General features: G+C 32.5%; 1 protein-coding gene across 1 annotated transcript; it reads right to left on the reverse strand.

Moving 5' to 3' along the window:
* Positions 1-2,789: 2,789 nt before the first annotated feature.
* LOC119614988 (BMP-binding endothelial regulator protein-like) lies at positions 2,790-12,829 on the reverse strand (the record flags this gene model as incomplete). The annotated part of the gene is given in 7 exon segments (XM_037971071.1): positions 2,790-7,560; positions 7,673-7,885; positions 11,646-11,664; positions 11,666-11,692; positions 11,694-11,732; positions 11,734-11,831; positions 12,724-12,829. Coding segments are annotated over 7 exon segments (1,896 nt in total), but the record flags the coding sequence as incomplete, so codon positions are not given.
* Between the last annotated feature and the right edge of the window lie 420 nt (positions 12,830-13,249).

Below are 13,249 nucleotides of genomic sequence, written 5' to 3' on the forward strand. Positions count from 1 at the left end.
TCTAGTCTATAGTCTAGTCTATAGTCTAGTCTATAGTCTAGTCTATAGTCTAGTCTAGTCTATAGTCTAGTCTATAGTCTAGTCTATAGTATAGTCTAGTCTATAGTCTAGTCTATAGTCTAGTCTATAGTCTAGTCTATAGTCTAGTCTATAGTCTAGTCTATAGTCTGGTCTATAGTCTAGTCTATAGTCTAGTCTATAGTCTAGTCTATAGTCTAGTCTATAGTCTAGTCTATAGTCTATAGTCGTCTATAGTCTAGTCTATAGTCTAGTCTATAGTCTGGTCTATAGTCTAGTCTATAGTCTAGTCTATAGTCTAGTCTATAGTCTAGTCTATAGTCTAGTCTATAGTCTAGTCTATAGTCTAGTCTATAGTCTAGTCTATAGTCTAGTCTATAGTCTAGTCTATAGTCTAGTCTATAGTCTAGTCTATAGTCTAGTCTATAGTCTAGTCTATAGTCTAGTCTATAGTCCTAGTCTATAGTCTAGTCTATAGTCTAGTCTATAGTCTAGTCTATAGTCTAGTCTATAGTCTAGTCTATAGGTCTAGTCTATAGTCTAGTCTATAGTCTAGTCTATAGTCTAGTCTATAGTCTAGTCTATAGTCTAGTCTATAGTCTAGTCTATAGTCTAGTCTATAGTCTAGTCTATAGTCTAGTCTATAGTCTAGTCTATAGTCTAGTCTATAGTCTAGTCTATAGTCTAGTCTATGTCTAGTCTATAGTCTAGTCTAGTCTAGTCTATAGTCCTAGCTATAGTCTAGTCTATAGTCTAGTCTATAGTCTAGTCTATAGTCTAGTCTATAGTCTAGTCTATAGTCTAGTCTATAGTCTAGTCTATAGTCTAGTCCTATAGTCTAGTCTATAGTCTAGTCTATAGTCTAGTCTATAGTCTAGTCTATAGTCTAGTCTATAGTCTAGTCTATAGTCTAGTCTATAGTGTAGTCTATAGTCTAGTCTATAGTCTAGTCTATAGTATAGTCTATAGTCTAGTCTATAGTCTAGTCTATAGTCTAGTCTATAGTCTAGTCTATAGTCTAGTCTAGCTAGTATAGTCTAGTCTAGTCTAGTCTCTAGTAGTCTATAGTGTAGTCTATAGTCTAGTCTATAGTCTAGCCTATAGTTGTAGTCTATAGTCTAGTCCATAGTCTAGTCTATCGTCTAGTCCTATAGTGTAGTCTATAGTCTAGTCCATAGTCTAGTCTATAGTCTAGTCTATAGTCTAGTCTATAGTCTAGTCTATAGTCTAGTCTAGTCTAGTCTAGTCTAGTCTAGTCTAGTCTAGTCTAGTCTAGCTAGTCTAGTCTAGTCTAGTCTAGTCTAGTCTAGTCTAGTCTAGTCTAGTCTAGTCTAGTCTATAGTCTAGTCTATAGTCTAGTCTATAGTCTAGTCTAGTCTAGTCTATAGTCTAGTCTATAGTCTAGTCTATAGTATAGTCTAAGTCTAGTCTCTAGTCTAGTCTATAGCTAGTCTATAGTCTAGTCTATAGTCTAGTCTATAGTCTAGTCTATAGTCTAGTCTATAGTCTGTCTATAGTCTAAGTCTATAGTCTAGTCTATAGTCTAGTCTATAGTCTAGTCTATAGTCTCGTCTATAGTCTAGTCTATAGTAGTCTATAGTCTAGTCTAGTAGTCTAGTCTATAGTGTAGTCTATAGTTAGTTTATAGTCTTGTTTAGAGTCTTGTCTATAGTCTTTTCTAGGGTCTAGTCTATAGTAGAGTCTAAAGTATAGACTATATTGTACTCTATACTCTAGTCTAACTTTCTTCCCTTTTATTAGTAAATAAAACGACCACATTAATTTAAAATTTTTTATTATAATAGTTTTTTTATTGGACTTTTATCTTTTTTTTTTTATTAAAGTGTAGATGAATTTCGATTTCTTTTTAATTTGAATAAATGGAATTTCCATTAAAAGTTACAATTGCATTTCTTTTAATATTTTCAAGCTAAAGTTAAGAAAGTGAATATAAAAGGAGGGGGAAAAAACAAAAACACAAATATATATTTTATTTGTTTTATAATTATTTGTTTTTATTTAAATATTTTAAGTAAAATAGTTTGTTTTTCATTTTTTGTTTTTTTATATTGTTGTTATTATTGTAGGTATTTTTTTTTTGTAATAAATTGTTTTTTTTTTTGAACTTTACAAGTTGCGTTTTATTTTTAGTTTTAAGTGGAATTATGCAAAATTGTTTATTTTTTTTTTTTGTTATTTTCAATAATTTGTTTAAGTAATATGGCTGTTGGTTGCATTTAATTTAATTTATTTTCTTTAATTTAATTTATTTTAAATTTAACATTTAAGTGTTATTTTTTATGATTTATTATTTAAGTAGTTTATTTAATATAATTAAAAAAAAAGTATTGGCTAAAACTTAAAATATAAAAAATTATATAAAATACATTTCTTTAAAGTATAATTAAGCAAAAAATACTGTTTGTGCAAAATATTTATTAATATAGAAGAAGAAAAAAAACTAAGTTTTTTTATATAAAATTAAATATATTTTAAATTTTATTTTAAACTTATTTTATAGGTAATAGTTATTAATATTTATAAATAGTTTATACCACAATGAGAATGTTTATCTAGTTTTTTTTTTTGTTTTTAATTTTTAAGGCTTAGTTTTATATATAAGTTTAAATTTATAAAGTTTTTTTTTAATTTAGTTTAATTCTGGCTTAATTGCTAAATGAAAATAAATAAGGCTTATGAGGTGAATATTTTTGATTTTTAAGATTCTTTTTTTTTCAGTGTATTTTTTTCTTTTAGTTAATGGCCTATTGTTTAATAGTTTTTTAAATTATTATCGCTTTATTATTAGTTTATATCGAGTCTTGTGGTTTTTTTTTTTTTTTAAGTAATTTTAGCTAAATTATTAAACTAAATTAAAGGTCAAAATTATAGGCTTAAGGGTTACAAATGTTCTAAACCTTGATTTAACACAGTCTTAACACAATCAATATTTTTAAACATTTTCGAGTCGTTTATGATCCTTCAATGTGATTAACACCTCTTTTGATCGGTTTTGTCTAGTTATTCAATAAGAAAAGTGGATTGGGATATATAAATATAATAAAATGCCTTTTTAAACAATTGAAGAAATGGACCTGGTTCAAGAAACAAAGTCATGTGAAGGGAACTTTGCCGCAAAAGCCATCGGATTGCTTACCGAACTTTTTGATGAATATGTTTCAGCGGTTTTAATAAGCTAGAGATATTTCTGAAAAGTAGATTCTGAATACATAGATCGCCTAGGCTTTGCAGACCAAGAATTGAAGGCATTAAAATTATGAAACACGAGCTCTACTGAAGCAGCAATTTCAAAACTATTGGGAGCAGAAAGATTCATATCACAACAGAAACATTGGGTTCTATACGAATTGAAACCGAGAGACCTTGTTAAACAAGTTTGCTTGTCCGAACAATAAGCCGAATAAACGTAAGAAATAGTATGTGAAACCCGACTAACAAGCCGAATCGTCAACAAAGCTAAATGTCCATTGCTCTAGGGCAATACGTTGTATTTAGTGGGGCTAAAAGGTTCCTATATATTAGGAGTTGTTGTAATCTGAACAGACCATCACAGGGAACCTGAACCGATCCGTTTAAAGCGATTAATGACCGAAAAATGGCCAGACATAAAAGTGTAATATTCCACAATGTTGGTCACATGTTGCAATACCTATTAAGAACTATTCAGAAAGAAGTGATTATGAAGTTTTGTCTCACGCGCCTTGAAGTCCAAACTTCTCCAAGTCAAACTATTATTTGTTTCGTTCTATGCAGACCGACGTTTCACTTCAGAACAGGATACACTGAAATTGGTTTGATTCCTTCTTGCCCTCTAAAGATGAGCAATTCTTTTGATGGGACTAAAAGGTTCCTAACTATTAAGAGATGCTGAAATCTGACCACACCATCACAGGCAACCTATACCGAATGCAACTGATCCGTTTGAAGGGAACATTGACCGAAAAAGGGTCAGATATGAAAGAGTAGTATTCCACAATGACAACACTTGGTCGCACGTTGCAATACCTATTAAGAACTATTCAGAAAGAAGTGATTGGGAAGTTTTGTCTCTGAAAGCTTTTAAACTTTGAAACTATCTTGATTTAACGTAACTTTATTTTAAAGCTTTTTTCATTTGTGCAGAGTTTAATCTCAATTTAAATCAAATTTTTATAAAAAATCTCATAAATATTGAACTTTAAAAAGAAAGCTTTTAATCTGTACTTTCTTTAGTTTATATTCAGCTAATTTGTCTTAGTATGAAAGCTTTTAATAAAATGCAAAAATCGATTGTACATTGTAAAGTTTATATTGAATTGTTTTAAGCTTGATTTAAGAGCTTTTAAACTGCGGAAAGATCCGTTATTTTGTTCAGAGCTTTATCTTAATTAAATAATTTTTTTTTAAAGCTCGCAAATATTATAGAACTATTTAATAAAAGCTTATTAAGATATGATTTTTAAACATTTTATTAAGAGTAAGTATCTAAAGATTTAACTTAAAAAGCTTTTAAACGAAAATCTTTCTAACTTAATTCAGCTTGATTTTATAGCTTTTAAACTGCAATAATCTGTTTTGCAAAACATTTGATTAGGATGAAGTTTTTAAATATTTAACCAACAAAGCTTTCTTACTTTCTCTAGCTTATCTTAAGTTAATTTAGCTGCATTTTAAGGCTTTTAAACTGCGAATATCTGCTTTACAAAGCATAGTTTATATTGGGTTACTCTATTAAAAAGCTTTTAAATTTTTAAACTTACTAGTCGACTTTTCTTAAACGAATCTATTGAAAGCTTTTTTCATATTCATATAAAAGCTCTTTTAAATTGCCTATAATTTTGATCTTTAATTTTGTGGAAATATTTCTATTTAAATTGTTCTATGTATATGTAAATGGAAATGTTTAATGAATGGTTGTTTTTGCATGCGTTTTGTTTATAATTAGAAACTAATGCAATAACTAAAATATAATTAAAATTAAAAAAAAAAAATAATAATAAAAATAATATTTTTAATATAATTGAGATCTATTTTAGGTTTAATTTCTTTTATTACGAAATTTTTTTCAAATTTAGAAATAATTTAAATTTATTCAATGAAATTGAATGGCTCTTATTTTAGGAATAGTGTGCAAAGCTTTACAAAAGCTTTGTGTTAATAATGATCGAATGGTGGTGAAGAGTAGCCGAGTTAAGATAGTTTAGTAAAGATCATGGAAGAGAGCAGTTGAAAACAATGAATAAGTTTTTTTAATTAGATATTAGCTTAAGATCCCTTTGAAAAAAGCTTTTAAATAAGCTTTTGTTACAAAAAGCTTTTTTTAAGTTCTTTTTTTAAAGCTAGAATCACATTTAGAATGTTGTTTATGAAATAAGAGCCATTTCAGGAAAAATATGTATACAAAAGAAAACAAAATATTTTCTACAAAAAAACCTAAATAATTAAAAGCTAAACAAAAAAATTAAAATAAAATTATATAAAAAAGAAATATACAACAAAAGCAATATGCTCTTAATAATCGGGTTATTACAATAAAAAAAATAAATATTTCTCTTTTTTGGGGTTTTAATATTTAAGGAGAAAGTAATGACTTTGCAATTTTTAACATTTTAAAGCAATGATAGGCAGAGAGTAAAGCAAATTTGCTCTCTGACTGCAAGAGAGCTTTTATGAGAACTTTTTTGTCTATCGCTGTTTCATCAAATTTCATCTCTTAATGAAGTAGAATGTTTGTTATTCGAAACACGTATACACTCTCTCTCTCTCTCTTTAAAGCAGCGATAGTCATAAACATACATTTTGAGAAGTCTTTGCCTACCTCTGCTTTATAGTTTTAAAAAGAGGCTCTCTGGATTTTTAATAAGTTTTCTTTTAATCACACCAGAGCGCTATTAACAAACGAAAGAGAGTCTTCTTTGTTTAGCAGCATTGAGAGAACTTAAGAGTATTAAATTAAAGCCATTTCTTTGCTCCTTAATAATAGCAAGAGAAAATTGTTATAAAATTTGATCTATAGCTATTTTCTTTTAAATTTTAAATTATTACAATAGAGTATAGTTAACAAAACCGTAACGCTTTTTTTCTCTTCTTTCCCAACGGAAAACGCTTACACCTAGTTTATCTGCGTATCTCTCTCTCGCTTTGCCGCTCAATGCAATGGTAGTGGTGTACGCTCTGGAGTCTTCGATGTTAATAGAACTTTCGGTACATGTTTGTCAATGAAATTCCTTTGGATTTCATTGTAATTATGTTGAGCTTTCTTGTGCTTACGCGCACCTCTCTGGTTAGCCAGGGGTTTGCGTAGAAAACTCAAGTCACCATAGTAGGGATTATCCTGCAGGAGATAAAGTGTGGTATTAAAATCTCTTTTCCACATACCATACGGACACATGGTAGAAGAACGCCAATCAGGTAAAGTGACACCCAAACGTTGGCATTCGCGGGCATAGGCGGCAAAACTATCGCAATGACACATGCCATCCGGACACTCGCAAACATCCATTTTACAGGAATCGATATAGTTGTTGGGATTTAAACGATCATTACAATTGCCAAATACTTCGGCTATGCGCAGGGGTCGACACAAGGCATTGGTTTTTCTCTGTTTGCAGATGGGTTGTACAGCTATGTTCTCTTTTTTACGTGAACAGGCCTTGGGACCGCCAACTTTCCAGGAATTGGCAAAACGCCATACCTCAGTGTGATTAACACCATCACGACTGGTGAGATCATCACGGGCCAAACCATTATAATTGCCACACAAGCCACATAGTCTACGTTTATAGGAAGAGGGGGCCATGATTTGCAAATAATTATTGCCATCCCATTCTATACTCAAGCCCAGCTCTGTTTTCAATATTATGCTCTCCTTTAAACGTTCTATGCTAGTAATGGCTCCCTGGCTATAGGGCAAAACCACTCGACTACCATTTACCTTAACTCTCATCTTTTGGCCCAAATTTACTCGTATACCACGCATTTTCAAAGTAACCGTTTTAGTCCAAGACGAGGTATTCGTACCACGTCCATCATTAGTCAAACGTATCGAAAACGTATGATCACGACAATCGGAAGCTAGCAGATATTTACAGGAACCTTGGAAACTATAAAATTTACCATCAAACGTTTTGAAATGAGGATCACCGAAAACGGTACAAGTGCCAGCGGTCTCTATACACTTGGGACAACATTCACCCGGCAATACCTTTAACTCCTCATTCGAACGACACTTTATGGCCGGACAACGCATCTCCGAACAGCGTATATTACCCGCTGTACAACGACACGAACGACACGGTCCCAAATTCCAGGTTTCATTATTTTGATAACTAATACCATTCGAAATGCATTCACTGCGTACCTCGGATATTATACAGCGTGGACAGCAACCATCCATTTCTTGATACTCTGGCGAGCATTCCAGTATAGGGCAGGTTTTACGCTCACATATACTAGTGCCATTGGTGCAAGTACAATTCGTGCAGCGATCGGGCATAAATTGGATTTTGTCATTGAAAATTTTGTGATTAAAAATGCATTTTCCTACAAAGAGTAGAAAAATGGTAATTAGGAAGGATGATGAGGATAAAAAAGTTTTTTAACTTATCATTTCAATATCATTATTATATTTATAGTTAATCATTATCATTCTCACCTGGTAGTGGCATAAATTCTCTTTGTTCCATACAACGTGGACAGCATTCGTTGGGTAGTAGTTTCTGTTTCGAAATGGGACATTGTAAAACAGGACATGTTTTTTTGGCGCACGTTAATTGATTACCCGTACATTGACACACCAAACAACGATCATCGATTGAGGCGACAACCTCTTGGCCTTCCAAAACTATTTGTCCATTGATCTTGCAACCTTTTTTTGTTTGTTTGTTTTTGAGCATAAAAGAGAAATAAGAAAATGTTAAATAAAAGAAACTTAAGATAAGGTTTGTAGAAATAAAATGTTTTTTAAGACGAATTGAAAGATCAGTTCTTAATTAGAGATCGGTATTAAAAAAAGCCCTGAAATAGTGAATAGTAATAGAGAAAAAAAAGCTTCTAGAACTCTTCACAAGAGTAAGTATAGCGCTTAAGGTTTCACTTTGAGATATACATATATGTTTGTGTAGTGATTTGTCATGCTTTCGAAATTACATAATTTCTCGCAGAAAGTGAGAGTAAGAGCTACGCATACAATTAGGACTAAAGATCTCCCTTACAGAAACTTTAATTTGTATATATTTAGCGAGATTCCACACTTTAAAAGTGCAAAACAAAAGTATTTTGGAATCATTCTTTAGGACTTCTGAAATTGGAACTCTTTACTGGATATAATTGCTCATAACTATGGTGTATGTTACATTTTTGATTCTCTTGAAAATGTGTCCTGTTTAAATGGCCTTTGGTCGAAATTAACTTTCTTCATATATGGAACATTTGGCAACGCATGGACCTTATGCTATTCCCTAGAATTACTTGACTCGCGGTAGAACAAGAGCACCTAACTTATCTGGAACCGGTGAACCGCAGGACAAAGTTTTGTCTTGTGCCGGTTATTGGTGATATCCCTTAGTTGACCTCGCGGGAAGATAATGTTGGTTTCACGATGAGGTCTATAATTGGGGATAAGTTCGATACTGTGGCATAAAAAAGACAACAGATATTGTTCCAAAAACTAACTGTGGGGCTAAATATGTGTTCTGGGTTGAATGGTGATGAATGTGCGGTATCTTACTCAGATTTCGTCATTGAAGTTTCCTTCTTTGTCAGGGTATGTTGAGGAGTTGCGCTGTTCACACCAGACATAGCACAGTGGGTTGTTCCCTAAGAGTAAGAACTTGTCTTTGGTTCAATTAATGGATTTGTATTTCGATCTACTGATTATGTCTATAGGTGCTGTTCCATTCCAACTGCGTGAACGAATGTGATGATTATGTATCTCGGAAGTAACGTAACGCTGCAATGGTCAGAGCTGAAATAACATGAGTAGATCAAGGATAGGGGATCATAAGTGGGCAGAGGTGAGTCGTCTCTAGTTCACCCAGTTCTGAAAGATAGGCGTTTACGTAAAGCATTCCGATATTTGAGCTTAGATAACAAATCGTGGTCATTATGATTTCAGATAGGAGTTCGTGGTCAAGCGGAATAAATATAAGAGCAGAGATACACCACCCTCGATAATCCAGAAAGATGTCCGTGCTCTCTCTCTCTATAGGTGCTGTTGCTGTTCCATTTCAACTGCGTGAACTAATGCGATGCTTATGCATCTCGGAAGTAACGCAACAGTGTCATGGTCAGAGATGGATAGCATGAGTAGATTAAGGATAGGGGATCATAAGTGGGCAGTGGTGAGTTGTCTCTAGTTCACCCAGTTCTGAAGATAGGCGTTTACGTAAAGCATTTCGATATTTGAACTTAGATAAGAAATCGTGGTCATTATGATTCCAGATAGGAGATCGTGGTCAAGCGGAATAAATATAAGAGCAGAGATTGACCACCTTCTATTTAAACATCCAGAAGGATGTCTGTGCTCTCTCTCTCAATTGAATGTAGCACCAATAGAGGTTAACATAATTTCGGAAAATTAAGGCGAAATCAGTTGATAAGGTTAAAACTAAGAACGTATTGAACTGTAAGAGAGCCATAGCCGATAGATCCCAATTTGCTCGGTTAAAATCGGCAATGCAAGTGTGAATAAAGGGAAGGGAACTTGAGGAAGTTAAACTGTTCGAAGCATCTTATGAACCAGGGCACTTGGAGATAATTGGGAATGTCATAAGGAGTAGGGAAGTTACGGAAGTTAACCTGACGTGTGCGAAATCGTTCGATGCAACGAGTTGGATATCAAAATCATCAGTGAGAGAATCTCATGTGGCCACTTGTAGTAATGGAACCTTGGGATGGACCGCAAAAATCCTATGAATTGATTCCAAAGAATGAAGGAAAAGAGATCTCATCAGAATAAATAAATAATGGCCGAACGTATTCAGAAGAAATTGGAACATGTAAAGGGGACAGTGAAATAGTGGAACACTTGCTATGTCGTTGTCAGGCTTTCGTTGAAATTAGATCTAAATATTATTACCAGATATCATATCCTTTAGAACACTGATTGGAAAATTCTTTGGATCTGCGATCAGAAAATTAAGTTTCTAAACATTCATAGATCTCTAGAGAAGGGTTTGCAGCAACATTTTGCAAGTAAGGTAGAGACCAACCTATATACTATAATGTAGTCTACTATGACCCTAAGTGGGAACTCACCATATCCTCTGAAAGAGAGTGTAAACACTTACTCTTCGTCAGCATCAGAGCTTTTTCGAACTAGTTCACTTACGAGTACCTAAATCTAATTACTAAAAGGTCTATGTTGTAAACAGTAAAACTAATTTAAATACCGATTACCGGGTAGGGTATTAAAGTAAACAAAATATTGCAGGCGGCAAGGAAACAGTAAATAAGTCAGCAACATATTATGTCTGCTGTGATTTTTTCGTCCATGTTTGTTGATGTTGTTAAGTTAATTATAAGTCTCTCTTAAAAAAAAGGGATAATAAGACAGCAATAACAACAACAAAAAAAGTCATGTTTTCAATCATGTTGCATTCAATGGTGAAATCACGATTTCATTGTTCTTAAGTTTCTTTTGTTCTCGTATTTTTTTAGGTTGTGTTTTGTTTAAACAGCAACAGGCCTTCTTATTTCAGGGACCACACAAAAAAATGTTTATTTTTGTTTTTTTATATAGTTTTTTTAATTGTTGATATGTTTATACCCTACACCACTACATATATAAGGTGGGGTAGAATATTTGTTCCATCAACAACTAAATTATATAAATATTCTGAATTCGGAGACGATTTTGAAACTTGAACATTTGTTTAGATGTCTACATCAGACAGGCTTCCGAAAATCAGTTACACAACTTGTATCCATCTTTTATAATTCATCCTTTAGATAAATTAGATTGAGAAATCTTAGTACGAAGTTAAAAAGAAGATCAATTGGCCATAGCTCCCAAATAAGGTCCACTTTCGAAAAACGTTTTTGAAAGTCTACTTTTGAAGATACATTTTTGTCATAGTAGAGTATTATAAAGTCGATGCAATATCCTACACTGTATGATATATTTATTTAAACATTCAATGAAAATTAATATGAGAATAAAGACATGTTATGTGGGATAGAGAACAGTAGTTCTTATGTTCAGTTGGTTGTAGTTTTACTGTTGTTGTTTTTTTTTTTTTTTTTGGTTTTGTTTGAACAAAACCACAACAAGTTGCTACATGTTCAAACATGATATTATAATGTTAGACATATACAATTGCCTTAATTTAAGGAAAATAAAAATAATATCACAATTGTTCTATATGTATAATGATCAAAGACAACAACTAAGATATTATGGTGGCACTAAGTTTTGTGACCGAGTTTTGGTTATCATAAAGGAATCAAGCAATCGTCCTTAAGAACTTTCGATTCATACTTGCACAAGTTTTCTAAAGGAACCCAGAGAAGTTGTTATTTTCCTATAAAGTAATTTTCTATCGATATCGAGGTGTAAGAAATTTTAATATAAACTGTTTCACCATTTTGCAAGCTTTTGAAATAAATCTGATTCTTCTTTTACTTACCTTGACATGTTGGACAACATTTCTCCCGGTTTTGGTTTTGTCAATTGACATGTCATCACACTGCGTATAGCATTTCATTATTGTTTCGGGTAACAACACTGCCAACGCATTTGTATGATTTACACGGGTCTTCGGGGTCCGTCCATTCCGAGCCACTGGCATAGGGGATGCCACGAAAAATGCAACCTACAAATATACGAGAAAAAATATATTTTTTAAGGATCTTTAGTTGTATTATAAGGAATTGAGTGAGTATCCAATTGTAAGCGAAGAACAAGTTAAGACTAACATCGTAATTAAGTTTTGCTTCTAAACGGAGGTATCTAATGTTCGGTTCTGTAGAGGTCTGTTGGTTGTATTTCTCTATAGATCCCGATCAGCTAACGGCAACCATATATATATGCTTTGGATCCCTATCAACTAACAACAAATTGAGATTGTATCCCACAATCAGCCCGTAGGTCCCGTAGTGATTTCTGATCACACCTATTTTCTCTAAACCAATTGGTCAACGTTGCCTTCAAGTAAATAAATGAGTGGATGTTGTCGATAGGTATTGTCCGTGAGTTTTCGTTGACGTTAATAGTGTTTGACCATAGGGTTAACCTTAACTTGTATATATTAGGATATTCGTCACTGAGAACATTCATCGTAATCTGAGCAAAGGCAGTTTAAGGCCTTTTCTCGTAGGAAACTGAGAGCGAAAGTAGTTGGTACATTACTATACACACGGTAAAGGGGAGAGGCGACATTTTAAACTTTTTTTGGTAATGTCGTTGACTAAGGCAGAGCCAGTTGTCTATTTGCAGTCGAAGTTCAGTGTGGTTACTGTGTCAAAAGATTCAATTGGCTTTCTCCTATGACATGACCAAGTTAATAAACCTAGTGACCCATTGGCTAGCTTCTGGAGACCCTACGTATTAGGTTAAATAACTAGCCCGGGACTGTCTTCTGAAACTGCTGAGGTCTTTTTATTCTAAAAATGTCGGCTTTTAATCGGCTTTTTTGAAAAGTATGTTTTTGCATGTTTTAACTTTTCCTCGTAAGGAAAAAGATATCCTTTGAGTACTTCACTTACCTTTGCATTTATTGCAACACGTATCAGAGGTTTTCTTTTCCAATAAATAACAATCATCAATAGGCGGACAACTTTCCTGATGGCACTTTACGAATCCATTCTGTAAAGAAAATAGAAAAACAACATATATAAATAAAACAGATTCATTAAACTAAATAATATCAATTTCAATTAAAACTAAACATCAAAGTTTGCTGCAAATGTAATACCAATTTCATATTTTCAATACTTGTATCACACCAATTCAGCCCGTAAGCTTTTTATTCTTATAAATTTGGTTAAAGCTTTAACTTTATCATAAATTCCCATTCCCAATTTTAATAAACAAAATTTAATATTTCTTCATTGGTTTTACTTTTCGTCTTAGTTCTTAATTCCTAGTTTAGCTTAAATAATTGTATATTTTATTTTTTATAAATAATTTATTTTTTGTTTCGATTTCAGTAACTACTGAAATCTTAAAGAGTAAATAAATAATAAATCTATAAATTAACTTGAAAAAATTACGTTAGAGAAATATTTTGCA

The sequence above is a fragment of the Lucilia sericata genome, unplaced genomic scaffold, assembly GCF_015586225.1.
Source record: "Lucilia sericata isolate MDLA Ls3-8-SP2 unplaced genomic scaffold, ASM1558622v1 Contig003821F_arrow, whole genome shotgun sequence".
NCBI lineage: Eukaryota > Metazoa > Arthropoda > Insecta > Diptera > Calliphoridae > Lucilia > Lucilia sericata.